This window comes from Cnephaeus nilssonii, assembly GCF_951640355.1.
Source record: "Cnephaeus nilssonii genome assembly, chromosome: 7".
Lineage (NCBI taxonomy): Eukaryota > Metazoa > Chordata > Mammalia > Chiroptera > Vespertilionidae > Cnephaeus > Cnephaeus nilssonii.
The window spans coordinates 90,692,326-90,706,625 of record NC_137078.1 but is presented as its reverse complement, the minus strand read 5'-3'; the positions used below and the strand labels follow the sequence as shown (position 1 = coordinate 90,706,625).

General features: G+C 46.9%; 1 protein-coding gene across 1 annotated transcript; it reads left to right on the top strand.

Moving 5' to 3' along the window:
- Nucleotides 1–10,214: 10,214 nt before the first annotated feature.
- On the top strand, nt 10,215–12,099 carry LDLRAD2 (low density lipoprotein receptor class A domain containing 2; the record flags this gene model as incomplete). The annotated part of the gene is given in 6 exon segments (XM_079776409.1): nt 10,215–10,225; nt 10,770–10,835; nt 10,837–10,912; nt 10,914–11,034; nt 11,037–11,142; nt 11,629–12,099. Coding segments are annotated over 6 exon segments (588 nt in total). The 3' UTR covers nt 11,837–12,099.
- Nucleotides 12,100–14,300: the final 2,201 nt, after the last annotated feature.

Below are 14,300 nucleotides of genomic sequence, written 5' to 3'. Positions count from 1 at the left end.
GGGTTTAAAAACAGTTCATTTTTTTAAAACTTCTGCCCCAGGATATAAAGTGCCTTATCAGAATGTTTTTGCAAACTAAAGGGCAGTACTAGTGTGAGGATTTTGAGAACATTACATTTGAATGGGAGCTTTATGGGGTCTAAGCACTAATTTCGGATTTTGACTGTATTCTAACCTGTGCTAATCAGTAGACATTCAGACATGCCCTGAAGGCATGAGGAAAATGAGACCTGGCCTCTGCCTTTGGAGGTGGGTAAGGTGAGAGGAGTAGAAATACAAGGTCCTCTTCCCAGCCTGGGAAGGTTTGGAGTACTTGGGAGAAGGGTTTCCCAGAAGAGGTAACTCTTAAACTCATTCTTAAAAGATGAGTAGAATTTAGCCAGGTAGGAGAAAAGCTCCTTTCCAGATAAAGGGAACAGTTCCTGGTGTGAGGCTACAAATCCTGAGACTTGGAGAAGTGAGACTTTGAGAGGCAGGCCAAGACTGTCTTTATCTGAAGGACTCAGACATTGATTAGAGTCTAATCAATGACCATTAGACCAACATCATCAAATTGTATCAATTATATGTCCTAAATATCTTTCAAAATTTTCTTCTCACTCTATACCTATGACATTGCCCATTATATATAACCTGTATTACTTCTTAACCTTGATCCAGAGAGAGGAAGCTACACAAAAGTGTAAATCTCATATCATTCACCATCTTTAAATCTTAAATCTTTCTGAGTCCTTCAAATAAAGACAGACTTGGCCTGCAGACTGAAGGGTCCCGGGTTTGATCCAGTCAATGGCACACTGATGTTTCTATCTCTCTCCCTCTCCCTTCCTCTCTGAAATCAATAAAAATGTATTTTTTTAAAAGAAAAAGAAACAACACACCCAAGATGGAGTCACTTTGGTAAGCCCCACCAACACTTAATACAGGCATGCCTAGTTTCATTGCACTTTCCTTTTTTGTTGTTATCCTCACCTGAGGATATTTTTCAATTTATTTTTTGGGAGAGTGGAAGAGAGAAACACATCGATTGGTTGCCTCCTGCATCCCATCCAGGGCCCCAGGCTGCCGGGGAGGAGCCTGCAACCAAGCTATGTGACCTTAATCAATCAAACCTGGGACCCTTTAGTCCGAAGGCCAACGCTCTATCTACTGAGCGAAACTGGCTATGGCAGTGGTCGGCAAACTCAATAGTCAACAGAGCGGCAAACCGTGGCTCTCGAGCCGCAGTTTGCCGACCACTGGGCTAGGGTGAGCTTTGCTTTAATGCACTTCACAGATGTTGCATTTTTTATAAATTGAAGGCAAGACCCTCCAGCAAAAAGATTACAACTAACTTTATTGCAGTGGTCTGGAACTGAACCCTCAATATCTCCAAGATTTGTCTGTACCTGCAGTTTCAGCCTCTTACAGGAATGGAATTTTTTTTATTTTTTATTTTTTAGAAAATTGATCTTAGAAGGAGGGAGAAAGAGAGAAAGATGTGACAGAAATTTCAATCAGTTGCCTTCCGAATTCACCCCTACGAGGAATTAAACCGGCCACACCTGCCAGGGCTAGGAATGGAATATTAAACTAATCAGTCTGGAATTAGCTGGTCAACCCTAGTGAGGATTACCTGTTAAAACCCCACGCCTTTTCCTCAGGGCAGGTAACCTTGCCTGAATTAATCCACCGAACTTCCTTGTCCCACCCTCTCTGCCTATACTGGTTTACCATTGTGTTTCACTTGATCCCTCTTCCCAAATGTTGAGTTTTCTTACAGAATGAAAGGCAAGAACCTCCACTAGCAAAAATTTACAACTCACTTTATTGTGATACTTGCTTTACTGTGGTAATCTTGGAATCAAACCTGTACTAACTCTGAGGTGCGCCTGTAAAACCTACCATTTTGTGCAACTAGTCCCTTCTAGTTGTTAGGTGAGATGCTGCCCAATTCATAAATGGTTTTCTAATGACAATTAGATCTTCAGATCAGCTCAATTGAATTTTGTCTTTTAACAAAACCAAGTGAGGTAGATACTGCAGCAAAGGCCCTGGCTGGTTTGGCTCAGTGGCTAGAGCATCGGCCTTCCGACTAAAGGGCCCTGGGTTCAATTCCGGTCGAGGGCACATGCCCAGGTTGTGGGCTTGATCTCCAGTGTGGGTGTTCAGGAGGCAGCCAAGCAATGATTCTCATCATTGATGTTTCTATCTCTCTCTCTCCCTTCTCTGAAATAAATAAAAATACATTTTTTTAAAATGCAGTAGTTTCCAAACATAAAAAAAAAAAAAGACAGAAAGTGCAGGTTTAGAAGGTAGATGATGATTTCAATTTTTAATATATTGAATTTAACCCAATCTATCAAATGTTTACATTTCTGTATGAAATCGGCATTTTTACTAAGTTAATGAAATATTCTACCTTCTTTTTTTCACACTGCCCTTTAGAAATGTGGCATGCGTTTTACACTTACAGCTCATCTCAATTCAGACTCCCCAAGTTCAAGTGCTCAATAGCCACATGGTGAGTGGCTACGATAGAGGACAGTGCAGGTCTATACTCTGTTGACTTCCTCATCTATTCACTGTTCAACCTACTCCAATCTGGCCTGTGACCTTAGCACTCCTCTATCGCTGCTTTTATCAAGGAGGTTCCCGTGATTTCCTATTACCAAAGCCAGTGGTCTCTCTGTCCTCAGCTCTCTGCGATCACCAGCACAGATGACCTCTCTTGCTTTCTAGAAATGTCCTTCCCCTTGTTTCTGAGCAGCATTCCTCCTGGTTTTCCACTTCCCTCAGTGGCTGCTCCTCAGTCTTCTTGGCCACCTCCTCTTCCATTGGCTTTCTCATCCGCATGATGGTGTAAAGGAAAAACTCATTCCTATGTGTCTCCTGCATTCTCAATACTCCACTCTTACACGTCTGTGAGTTTTCCACTCATCAAGCAATTCTGTGATACCACGTGGGTGTCCTACAATTTAACTCAATTCAGACACTACCTCCTGGAGATGGCATCAGATCACACAGGTTAGGAATCCAGGCTTATATGACTGCGCACACACACCCTTCAGATACCAATTGCAAGTCCAGGTTCTCACTTGTGCTTTTGACCAACTACCTGTAATTTGGAGGTTCCCACAACCCCTCCCCACACACTTGGGTTAAATTAATTCGCTAGAGTGGCTCACGGAAATATTTTAACTACTAATTATCAACTTATTATAAAAGGTTCAAACTCAGGAGCAGCCAGTTGGAGGAGATGCATTGGGCAAGGCATGCGAGAAGGGGCACAGAGTTTCCACAGCCTCTTTGGGTGCATCACCCACCCAGCACCTCCACAGCTTACCAACCAGGAAGCTCTCGGAACCTTGTCCTTTTGGGTTTTTGGGGTTTCATTATATAGGCATGATTGATTAAATCATTGACCATTGGTGATGGGACTCGATTTCCAGCCCCTTAACCTCCCCTCCCCAGAGGTAGGGGTAAGCCTGAAAGTTCCAGTCCTCTAACTATGGTTAGCTCTTCTAGCAACCAGCTCCCACATTCTCAGGTTTTCCTGAAGTCAACACATTAACATAAACTTGTGTGATTGAAAGGGGCTTATTATGAGCCTGGCCTGTGTGGCTCAGTGGTTGAGGTTTGACCTGTGAACCAGGAGGTCACAGCTCAATTCCCAGCCGGGGCACACGCCCAGGTTGCATGTTCCATTCCCAGTAAGGGTCGTGCAGGAGGCGGCTGATCAATGAGTCTCATCATTGATGCTTCTCTCCCTCTCTCTTCCTTTCTGAAATCAATAAAAATATATTTACAAAAGGGGTTTGTTCTGAATAGCAAAAGACACCTTTTGGCTAGTGCCATTTTGGGGCTGAGCCCATCTGATTTCCAGATGACCTAATAAATTTATAATTCTTTACAAAAAAAAAAACAACCCTCTTATCTCTAATTGCTTCAGAAATTCCAAGGGTTTTAGGGGTTTTGTGGTAGAAATGGAGGAAGACCAAATACATATTTCTTATAAATCACAATATCACAGCTCTATCCACTAAGCCAAACTGGCTAGGGCAGTGGTCGGCAAACAGAGGCTCGCGAGCCACATGCGGCTCTTTGGCCCCTTGAGTGTGGCTCTTCCACAAAATACCACGTGCGGGAGCGCACGTACAGTGCGATTGAAACTTCGTGGCCCATGCGCAGAAGTTGGTTTTCGGCTCTCAAAAGAAATTTCAATCGTTGTACTGTTGATATTTGGCTCTGTTGACTGATGAGTTTGCCGACCACTGGGCTAGGGCCACACACTCTTATTTACTGGATAACTGCCCTGTGCCAGACCCTGTGCTATGACCTAGTGTCAGGGGCAGAAATAGAATTTGGGGGGCTAGCTAAATATTAATCGTGCTCTGTTAACCGTGATTGCTTTGTTCTGATGAAAGAAAGCACATTCTCACCTGCCTGGGAGTTAGTTGTACACCCCCCCCTGCCCCCCCTCCCCCCACCTAGGAGTCAACCTAGCCCCTGGGGCCTGGGTGTCGACTTGCCCCTGGGAGTCAACCTTGGAATGCGGTCCATTCTCATTCAAGAACTGCCTATTATCATAGAAAGATTGATAACCTTCTTACCCAATAATAGAGTAATAGAGTCTAGCCCCAGCCGGCATTGCCTGTAATCTGTAATCGTTATACCCATTTTTATTCCTTTTGCCTACTTCCCCATTCCTGTAATACCCATTCTGTTTTTTATTTTTTTAAACCATGTCCAAACATCTTTATTTTATTTATTGATTAACTTTAGAGAGAGGAGAAGGGAGAGAGAGAGAAATAATGCTTTGTTATTTCACTTATTTATGCATTCATTGGTTGCTTCTTGTATGTGCCCTGACCAGGAATTGAACCTGAAACCTTGGCCTATCACGACAACACTCTAACCAACTGAACTACCCAGCCAGAGCCTCATTCTTTTATTTTTTAATTTATCTTTATTGTTGATAGTATTACAGATGTCCCCTTGGGTTTTTTGTTGTTGTTTTCCCATAGACCCCCTCCACCCAGCACCCGCCCCTCCCAGGCCTTCACCACGCTATTGTCTGTGTCCTTGGGCCCTGCAGGTAAATTTCCCAGTTAATCTTCCCCCACCCACCTCCCCATCCCCGCCTTCCCTTTGAAATCCTCAGTCTGTTCCATGGTTCTATGTCTCTGTTTCTATTTTGTTCATCAGTTTAATTTGTTCATTAGAGTCCACATATGAACGAGATCATGTGATACTTATCTTTCTCTGACTGGCTTAATTCCCTTAGCCTAATACTCTCCAGGTCCGTTCATGCTGTTGCAAATGGTAAGACTTCCTCCCTTCTGCCCTGGCCGGTTTGGCTCGGTGGATGGAGTGTCGGTCTGCGGACTAGGGGGGGTCCCAGGTTCGATTCCGGTCGGGGGCATGTACCTTGGTTGCGGGCGCATCCCCGGTGGGGGGTGTGCAGGAGGCAGCTGATCGATGTTTATCTCTCTCATCGATGTTTCTGGCTCTCTGTTCCTCTCCCTTCCTCTCTGTAGAGAAGCAGTAAAATATATTTTTTTAAAAAAGGAGTTCCTCCCTTCTTTTTTTTTTAAAAAAAAATTTTTTTTATTGATTTCAGAGAGGAAGAGAGATGGAGAGATAGAAAATCAATGATGAGAGAATCATTGATCAGCTGCCTCCTGCACGCCCCACACAGGATTGAGCCCACACCTCAGGCATGTGCTCTAACTGGGAATCGAACCCTGATCTCCTGGTTCATAGGTCAGTGCTCAACCACTGAGCCATGCCGGCTGGGAAAGAGTTGTGTAGATGTACCACAGCTTTTTTATCCACTCATCTGATGGGCACTTGCACTGCTTCCAGATCTTAGCTATTGTAAATTGTGCTACTATGAACATAGGGGTGCATATATATTCTTTCTGATTGGTGTTTTGGGTTTCTTAGGATATATTCCTAGAAGTGGGATCACTGGGTCAAATGGGAGCTCCATATTTAATTATTTGAGGAAACTCCATACTGTTCTCCACAGTGGCTGCACCAGTCCGCATTCCCACCAGCAGTGCACGAGGGTTCCTTTTTCTCCGCATCCTCGCCAACACTTGTCTTTTGTTGATTTGTTGATGATAGCCATTCTGACAGGTATGAGGTAATACTTCACTGTCATTTTATTTTGCATCTCTCAGATGATCAGTGACTTTGAGCATTTTTTCATATGTCTCTTGGCCTTTGGTATGTCCACTTTGGAGAAGCATCTATTTAGGTCCTTTGCCCCCTTTTTAAAAAAACATATTTCTATTGATTTCAGAGGAAGGGAGAGAGAGAGCTAGAAACATCAATGATGAGAGAGACTCATTGATTGGCTGCCTCCTGCACGCCCCCTCTTGAGGATTGAGCCCGAAACCTGGGCATGTGCCCTAACCTGGAATCTAATCGTGACCACCTGGTCTATAGTCCACGCTCAACCACTGAACCATGCACATCAGCCAGTCTCTTTGCCCACAAAGAGATGTTTTTAATTGGGATGTTTGTCTTTCTCTTGTTAAGTTGTATGAGTTAACCCCTTATCAGATGTATCATTGGAAAATGATACATAGATTGTATCATTGGCAAACCCCATATCATTGTCCTACCCCATATAATAGATTCAATGCAATCCCAATTAAAATACCAATGACATATTTCACAGATCTAGAACACTCCAAAAATTTATATGAAACCAAAAAATACCTCAAATAGCTGCAGCAATCTTTTTTTTTTTTTTTAGCTGCAGCAATCTTGAGAAAGAAGAACAAAGTTGGAGGAATCACAATACCAAATATCAAGTTATACTACAAAGCCACTGTACTCTAAACAGCTTGGCACAAGAACAGGCATGTAGATCAATGGAACAGAACAGAGGCCCCAGAAATCGACCCAAACCATTGTGCTCAATATTTGACAAAGAAGTCAAGAGCTACAATGGAGTAAAGACAGTCTCTTCAAATAAATGGTGTTGGGAAAATTGGACAGGTTCATGCAAAAAAATGAAACTAGACCATCAACTTACACCATCCACAAGAATAAACTCAAAATGGATAAAAGACCTAAAGTAAGTTGTGAAACCATAAAAATCTTAGAAGAAACCATAGGCAGCACAATCTCAAACATCTCAAATATACAGCAATATATTTGCTGATACATCTCCTAGGGCAAAGGAAACCGAAGAGAAAATAAACAAATGGGACTACATCGAAATAAAAAGCTTCTGCACAGCCAAAGAAGCCATCAACAAAGTGAAAAGAGAGCCTGCTTCATGGGAGAACATATTTGCCGATGCATATCCATTCTTACTCCGTTTGTCCTACCCCATATAAGCAGCTGGTTTATCGGGGGTTGACCTGCTGCTCTCTCAATTGATGGCATTATTGGAATAAATGCTCATATACGACTCAACCCTGTCTCTGCTTAATTGGCTCAAGTAGTGACAGGCAGCCCGGACCCATTGGTTGTCCAGTTTCTCTAGGGGTTCAGAGATCAACAAGACAGTTATGGAATGCAGTTTTAGTGGGGGCCAACAGGCAATATATACAAGATAAAAATAAGCAAAATAAGCCCAGTGAGTGCTGATAGAATAAATCTGGGGAGATGTGATTGCGTGACAAGGAGGGAGAGGGCTAATTCAGATTGAGAGGTGCTCAGGGAAGTGTGGGCTGAGGAGGTGACATGTGACCTGAGACCTGAATGACCCAAAGAAGCCATGGAAAGCTATGGAGCAAGAGCACTCCCGGTGGAGGGAACTGGGAGTGCAAAGGCCCTGAGCAGGAATACTTTGTAATAGAGCTGACTCCTGGTCCAGTGCTCCTCCACCACTTGCTATCTCTCTAGGCCAGCAGTGGGGAACATCCGGCCAGCGGGCCATATATGACCCGCAAAAGCATTTGGTCTGGCTCTGCCGAGGCATCAGGGTGAGTTAATTAAATGTTTGACCAAATATAGCAGGCTAATTTTCTTTAATATAGTTTTATTGATTTCAGAGAGGAAGATAGAAACATCAATGATGAGAATCATTGATCGGCTGCCTCCTGCACACCCCCTACTGGGGATGGAGCCTGCAACCCGGGCATGTGCCCTTGACCTGAATCGAACCTGGGACCCTTCAGTCCCAGGCTGACACTCTATCCACTGAGCCAAACCGGCTAGGGCTAGCAGGCTAATTTTTAAGTTGACAATTTTATATGGCCTGGGAATGATGTTATTAATATCCAAATGGCCCTTGGCAGAAAAAAGGTTTCCCACCCCTGCTCAGGCCCTCAAAGAATTTCCTTTGGTGTCCTGGGCCTCTCTTAAGCTCGGTCCCTGCAGTGTCGACTCATCCAGGAAGGCAGCAGCATTCTGGGGCTGTGGGTCCACCTCCCAGAAGCCCTGTGGCTGACCAGGATCTGAGTTTCCTGGTTCCTGTCTGACAGGGGGTGAGCAGACATTCTCCCAGACTTCTCTCCCCACGCCCCAGCCCCAGCCCCAAATCTCCATGACAACCCTAGACACAATCCTGATGTGAAGGAGGATCTGGAATGAAGAGCACAAAGATCACTGTGAAGAGGAGCTGGCGGACTTGGCTCTCCTTGCCCCTTGTATCCTGCCAGCCTCGCCACTGGTGAATACAAAGGGACTTGGCTGGGCTGGGCAGGAGATTCAGGCCCCACCACCCTTAGAGAATGTTTCCCCAATCAGTACTCACCCTAATGGGCTGGGACCCTGGAGTGGGGGAGGCTGGGAAGCCCTGTGCCCGGTCTCGCCTGGCACACCCAAGTCTACCCAAACCCCTCTGGAAGACTGGAGCTCCAAGTCACTCAGAAGCAGGGGTCTGGGGTGGATGTGACAGCCCTCAGGTCTGGCCGTGGAGTCAGACAACCCTGCATTCACAAACTCGCTCTGCCTCTACCTGCATTTCTACCATTGAGATCATTGTTTCAACTCACTAAGTCTCAGGTTCTTTAGCAGTAAAATGGGAATCATAGTAGACCCTTGCCCCTTAAGAGAACTGATTATCATGCATTAAGGATGAGATAAACCATGCGAGACACTTAGGCAGCCTGGCCCATAGAAAGTGCTCCATTTACCAACTCTACGTCTCATTCCCCACACTGGCACGTTGCGCCCTGATGGCTGAGGTTAAATCAGGGTTCTTTTTTCTTTTTCCTAATATATTTTTATTGATTTGAGAGAGGATGAGAGAGGGAGAGAGAGATAAGAAACATCAATGGCCCTAGCTAGTTTGGCTTAGTGGATAGAGGTTGGCCTGCGAACTGGAGGGTCCCGGGTTCGATTCCAGTCAAGGGCACATGCCCAGGTTGTGGGCTCCATCCCCAGTATGCAGCATGCAGGAGGCAGCCAATCAACGATTCTCATCATTGATGTTCCGATCTCTCGCTCTCTCCCTTCCTCTCTGAAATCAATAAAAATATATATATTTTTAAAAAGAAACATCAATAATGAGAATCATTGATTAATGGCCTCCTGTATGTCCCTACTGGGGTTCGAGCCAGCAACCCAGGGCATGTTTTTTTGTGTTTTTTTTTAATATATTTTATTGATTTTTTACAGAGAGGAAGGGAGAGGGATAGAGAGTTAGAAACATCAATGAGAGAAACATCGATCAGCTGCCTCCCGCACACCCCCCACTGGGGATGTGCCTGCAACCAAGATACATGCCCTTGATCGGAATCGAACCTGGGACCCTTCAGTCCGCAGTCCGACGCTCCATCCACTAAGCCAAACCAGTTTCGGCCATGTTTTTTTTTTTTTTTTCGTGTGGTTTTTTTTTCCAGGGCATGTTTTGCCCTTGACTGGAATTGAATCTGGGACCCTTCGGTCCGTAGGCTGACGCTCTATCCACTGAGCTAAACCGGCTAGGGCAGATCAGAGTTCTTTTTGCAAGGAGAGGGAACGGCTGTGAGGTGGGCAGGTACCCAATTGTGTCTACCTCATCCTTAAGGCAGCAATGACAGCTTGCATGCTCTCACACTCATTAAATACCCGGCATTGTCTGAAGCACCGAGCACGCTCATGTCCACAGTCCTTCAGTTTCAACTCCAAAATGCAAAAGCTGTTAAAACCAAAACTTGTTCTTAACTAATTTACTGGCAACACCTGACCTGAACTGACAGGAGGCTTCATTTGTCTTGCTCAGGGTAAATGTTCTTACAATTGCTCTAGAAAATGATCATGGAGGACCGTATATACTATACAGCATGGGCCAAAAGTAGGTTTACAATTGCTCGTATGGAAAATAATGCAATAGCCCTGGCCACGTAGCTCATTTGGTTAGACTCTAACTGTTAGAGCGTCGTCCCATTACGCCAAGGTTGCAGGTTCAGGGCACATACAAGAATCAACCAAAGAATGCATAAATAAACGGAACAACAAATCAACATTTCTCTCTCCCTAAAAATCAATAAAAAATTTTTTAAAAATACAATAATGAATAAATAATGCAGCTGTAAACCTACTTTTGTCCCAGCCTGTAAATACATCATATTCTCTTTCTGTCTGGAACATTCTGAAACATATTCGAGGATTTTTGAATAAGAGATTGAGGGCGTAAATTATTTAATCCTCACAAAAAGTCTGAGATTGCTTGCTCATCCTCCCCATTTTACCAATGAGGAAACTGAGGCTCAGAGAGGGTGAGTGACTTACTTGGGGTCACACAGTGAGCAGGAGGCAGAGCCCGGCCTGAAGGAGGCCGCGTAGTTCCAGAGCCCGTGCTCTTCTCTGCGGCCGACCCGGTGGGCCTCTGCGGGCAGACGTGGCGGGGGGACGGGCTGCTGCTTCGTGGCCCAGGACTCCGACTGCGGGCTTTGGCTGCGTGCGCGGCCCCCGCGACAGGATCCGCCTCCAGTTCCGCTTCTTCCAGGTCTACAGCCCGACCTTGGGCATCCCGGGAGCCCAAGGCTTCCACCCCAGCATCGCTGTCTGACGCCTGCGCCCCTGGCTCCTACCTGCAGTTCCACGAGGGTCCGCCAGGAGCGTCCTGGCCCCGGGGCACCCCTCTCTACGGCCTGACCATCCCTGCCCCGTGAGGTCCACCAGGGAGTTCCTTGGCCTGCGCCTGGTCACCAGAGGTCGCCAGCCCCGCGTGGACTTCGTGGGAGAAGTGACCTCTTTCCGTTTGGGTGGGTTAGGGCTGTTGGCCAGGACGGGGCCTCCAAGCTAGGGTAACTGCGGCCCTGGGGCTACCAATAGGGCACTGGGAGCATGGAGGGGACTGAGTCCTAAGAGAAGGAAGGAGGTGGTGAGTGCTGGTGGGGTTGGGCGTGGTCCCGGCAAGGGACATTCCAGACCCAAAGCCATCAATCTGGCTTCCGTGGCTGCCTATACCAGACACAGCACCTCACACTCACACCCACTCACTCACACTGTACATGTACACAGCTCACACCTCATACACATACAACTCCACACCTTGTCCACCCACATTGCAACCCACAACCCACACACCTCACACACATGGAATTCACATCACACACCTCATACTCTCACAGTACCACCTTGCACACTTCCCCACAACTCACACGTTCTATCAGCAGAGGGGCCTAGTTAGGACTCTCGAGTCTGCGTGCACATGGAAACAGCCTTCTCTCACCTCCCACATGCCCTCACTAGAGGGCCACCCCTCCTGCTTTTTATGGGCTGGCCCACGTTCCTCAGAACATGCCTTCCCTTTGGCCCCAGGCTCCTCTGGTCCCATTTCCGCTGTCGGAATGGCAGGTACATCCCCCTGAGTCTGGTGTGCGATCTCTGGGGCATGGACAACTGTGGTGACGGCAGTGACCAGGCTTCCTGGCCACCAGCCAACTGCAGAGGTCAGTGACGGGGTGCAGCTTGGGCCTGCTGAGCGGCTAGGAGGGAAGCTGGGGCCCAGCTCCCCTTCCCCAGGGCAGGGCCTCGGTGGGGAGGCCGGAGGCAGGGGCATGGCAGAAGAGAATAAGGGGAAGCACAATAGTGGGGAATCGCTTTAGAAAAATTGTGCACACAGCCTTCAGAGTGCCTGAGTAACAGAGCTAGTTAGAGCCAGAATGACATGAGAGATTATCTAATCCAGCTGCTTTCAAATACTTTTTAAAGAAAAAAAAAGTTTTTAAAATTGAACTCAGAGAGGAAGGGAGAGGGAGAGACAGAAACGTCAATGATGAGGGAGAATCATTGATTGGCTGCCTCCTGCACACCCACTCCTGGGGATGGAGCCCACAACCCGGGCATGTGCCATGACCAGGAATTGAACGGTGATCTCCTGGTTCATAGGTCGATGCTCAACCACTGAGCCATACCAGCCGGGCTCAAATAATATTTTAGTGCTGGGAGCTCTTCCTAAATGGGACTTTGCACAGAGGCCCAAGACATTAAAGGGAGAGATGCTCTGTTTAAGTGGACATGAGGGGCCCCATGTCCCACTGAGGAACCTGACTTTGACTCTCAAGACTTTCTTCCTTTCTGTCTTTCTTTAAATTTTTTATTGATTTCAGAGAGGGAGGGAGAGGGAGAGAGAGATAGAAACATCGATGAGAGAGAAACATCATCCATCTTGGCTGCCTCCTGCACACCCCACACTGGGGACCGAGCCCGCAACCCAGCCATGTGCCCTTGACTGGAACCGAACCCGGGACCCTTCAGTCCACCAGCCAACGCTCTATCCACTGAGCAAAACCAGCCAGGGCTCTTTCTTTCTTTCTTTTTTGTTTTTTTTTTTCAAGACTTACTTTGAAAACCATTGATCCAGTCTGACATACATTTCACAGATGGGGAAACAAGCCTAGGGAGGAGAAATGACTAGACGCTCAGTCATAGTCAGTGATGACAAAACAGGAATGAGCTCTGAGCACAGGGAGACCAGGTCACCCAGGAATATCCTTCTGAGAATCTGGAGATGCCCCATGCCCCCGACAGGACTGGCATACACTGCTGAACAGGTTGTTGACTACAAAAAAGCAGCTGGCTGAGTGAAATTCAGCTTCCCAGGTCCCTGCACACTTCCCTCCTCAGTCACCTTGGCAGGTTCCTCGCTGCCGCCCTGTGGCTGTGCTTTGTGCCATCAGGCCCAGTCCCTGTATCTGCTCCTCTTCCATCCTCCAGGCTCCTTCCCAGTGGTCTTCATAATGCACACCAGCTGGAATGTCTTTGAACTCTAGTTATAGAACCACCTCCCTGCTCATCTCCATGTGGGTGTGTAGGTGGCATCTCAAACGTAACTTGGCCCAAAACTGAACTCCTGATCCACAGCTGTTGTGTGACTCTTTTTTAAATATATATTTTTTATGGATTTCAGAGAGGAAGGGCGAGGGAGAGGGAGATAGAAACATCAATGACGACAGAGAATCATTGATCGGCTGCCTCCTGCATGCCCCACACTGGGGATCAAACCCACAATCCGGGCATGTGCCCTTGACTGGAATCAAACCTGGGACCCTTCAGTCCGCAGCTCAACACTCTATCCACTGAGCCAAACCAGCTAGGGCTGCTGTGTGACTCTTTATTCCTTTTGGCAGCTCATAGCCAAGCCATCCACATCAACCTGTCTGGTGTTTTTCTCACGATAAGACTGGAGTTAGGGGTTATTAGGAGAAAGACTACAGAGGTCAAGTGTCATTTTCATCCTATCAAAGGGACACACCACCAACCTGATTCATGACTGTGGATGTTGGCCTGGAACCTGGTTGAGGTCGTGTTTGTCAGGTTTCTCCACTGTTCCTCTTTCTGCCTCCTCTTTCCATATTGTCCCCTTTGGGAGGAAGTCACTAGCACAGCTGACAGAGGGAGTAGGGAGGTGAGGTCTCTGACCAGAGGAGCCATCTAAGACACTCCGTCAGTCATGCCACTGCCACGCACAGAACCCACCATGCTCCTCACTCAAAGACAAAGCAAAGCCTCCCAGGGGCCCCCCTGCCCTCCTGCTCCCTCAGCTCTTCCACATGGTCCCGAGCAACTCCTTCCACACTTGCCTCTTCCTGCCTCTGGTCTCAAGACTAGCTCTCTCACCCAGCCACAGTGGCTCAGTGGTTGACCGTTGACCTACCAACCAGGAGGTTATGGTTCGGTTCCCGGTCAGGGCACATGCATGGGTTGCAGGCTCGATCCCCAGTGACAGCCAATCAATGATTCCTTCTCATCATTGGTGTTTCTATCTCTCTCTCCCTTCCTCTCTGAAATAAAATTAAAAAAGAAAAAATGTGCTCTCTCCTCTGCCTGAAAGGTGTTTCCCCAGAGATTTTCATGCTTATTCCTTTGCCTTCTACATGGCTCTTCTTAACCCTCACCCTCTCCTGACCCCTTAATTTAAA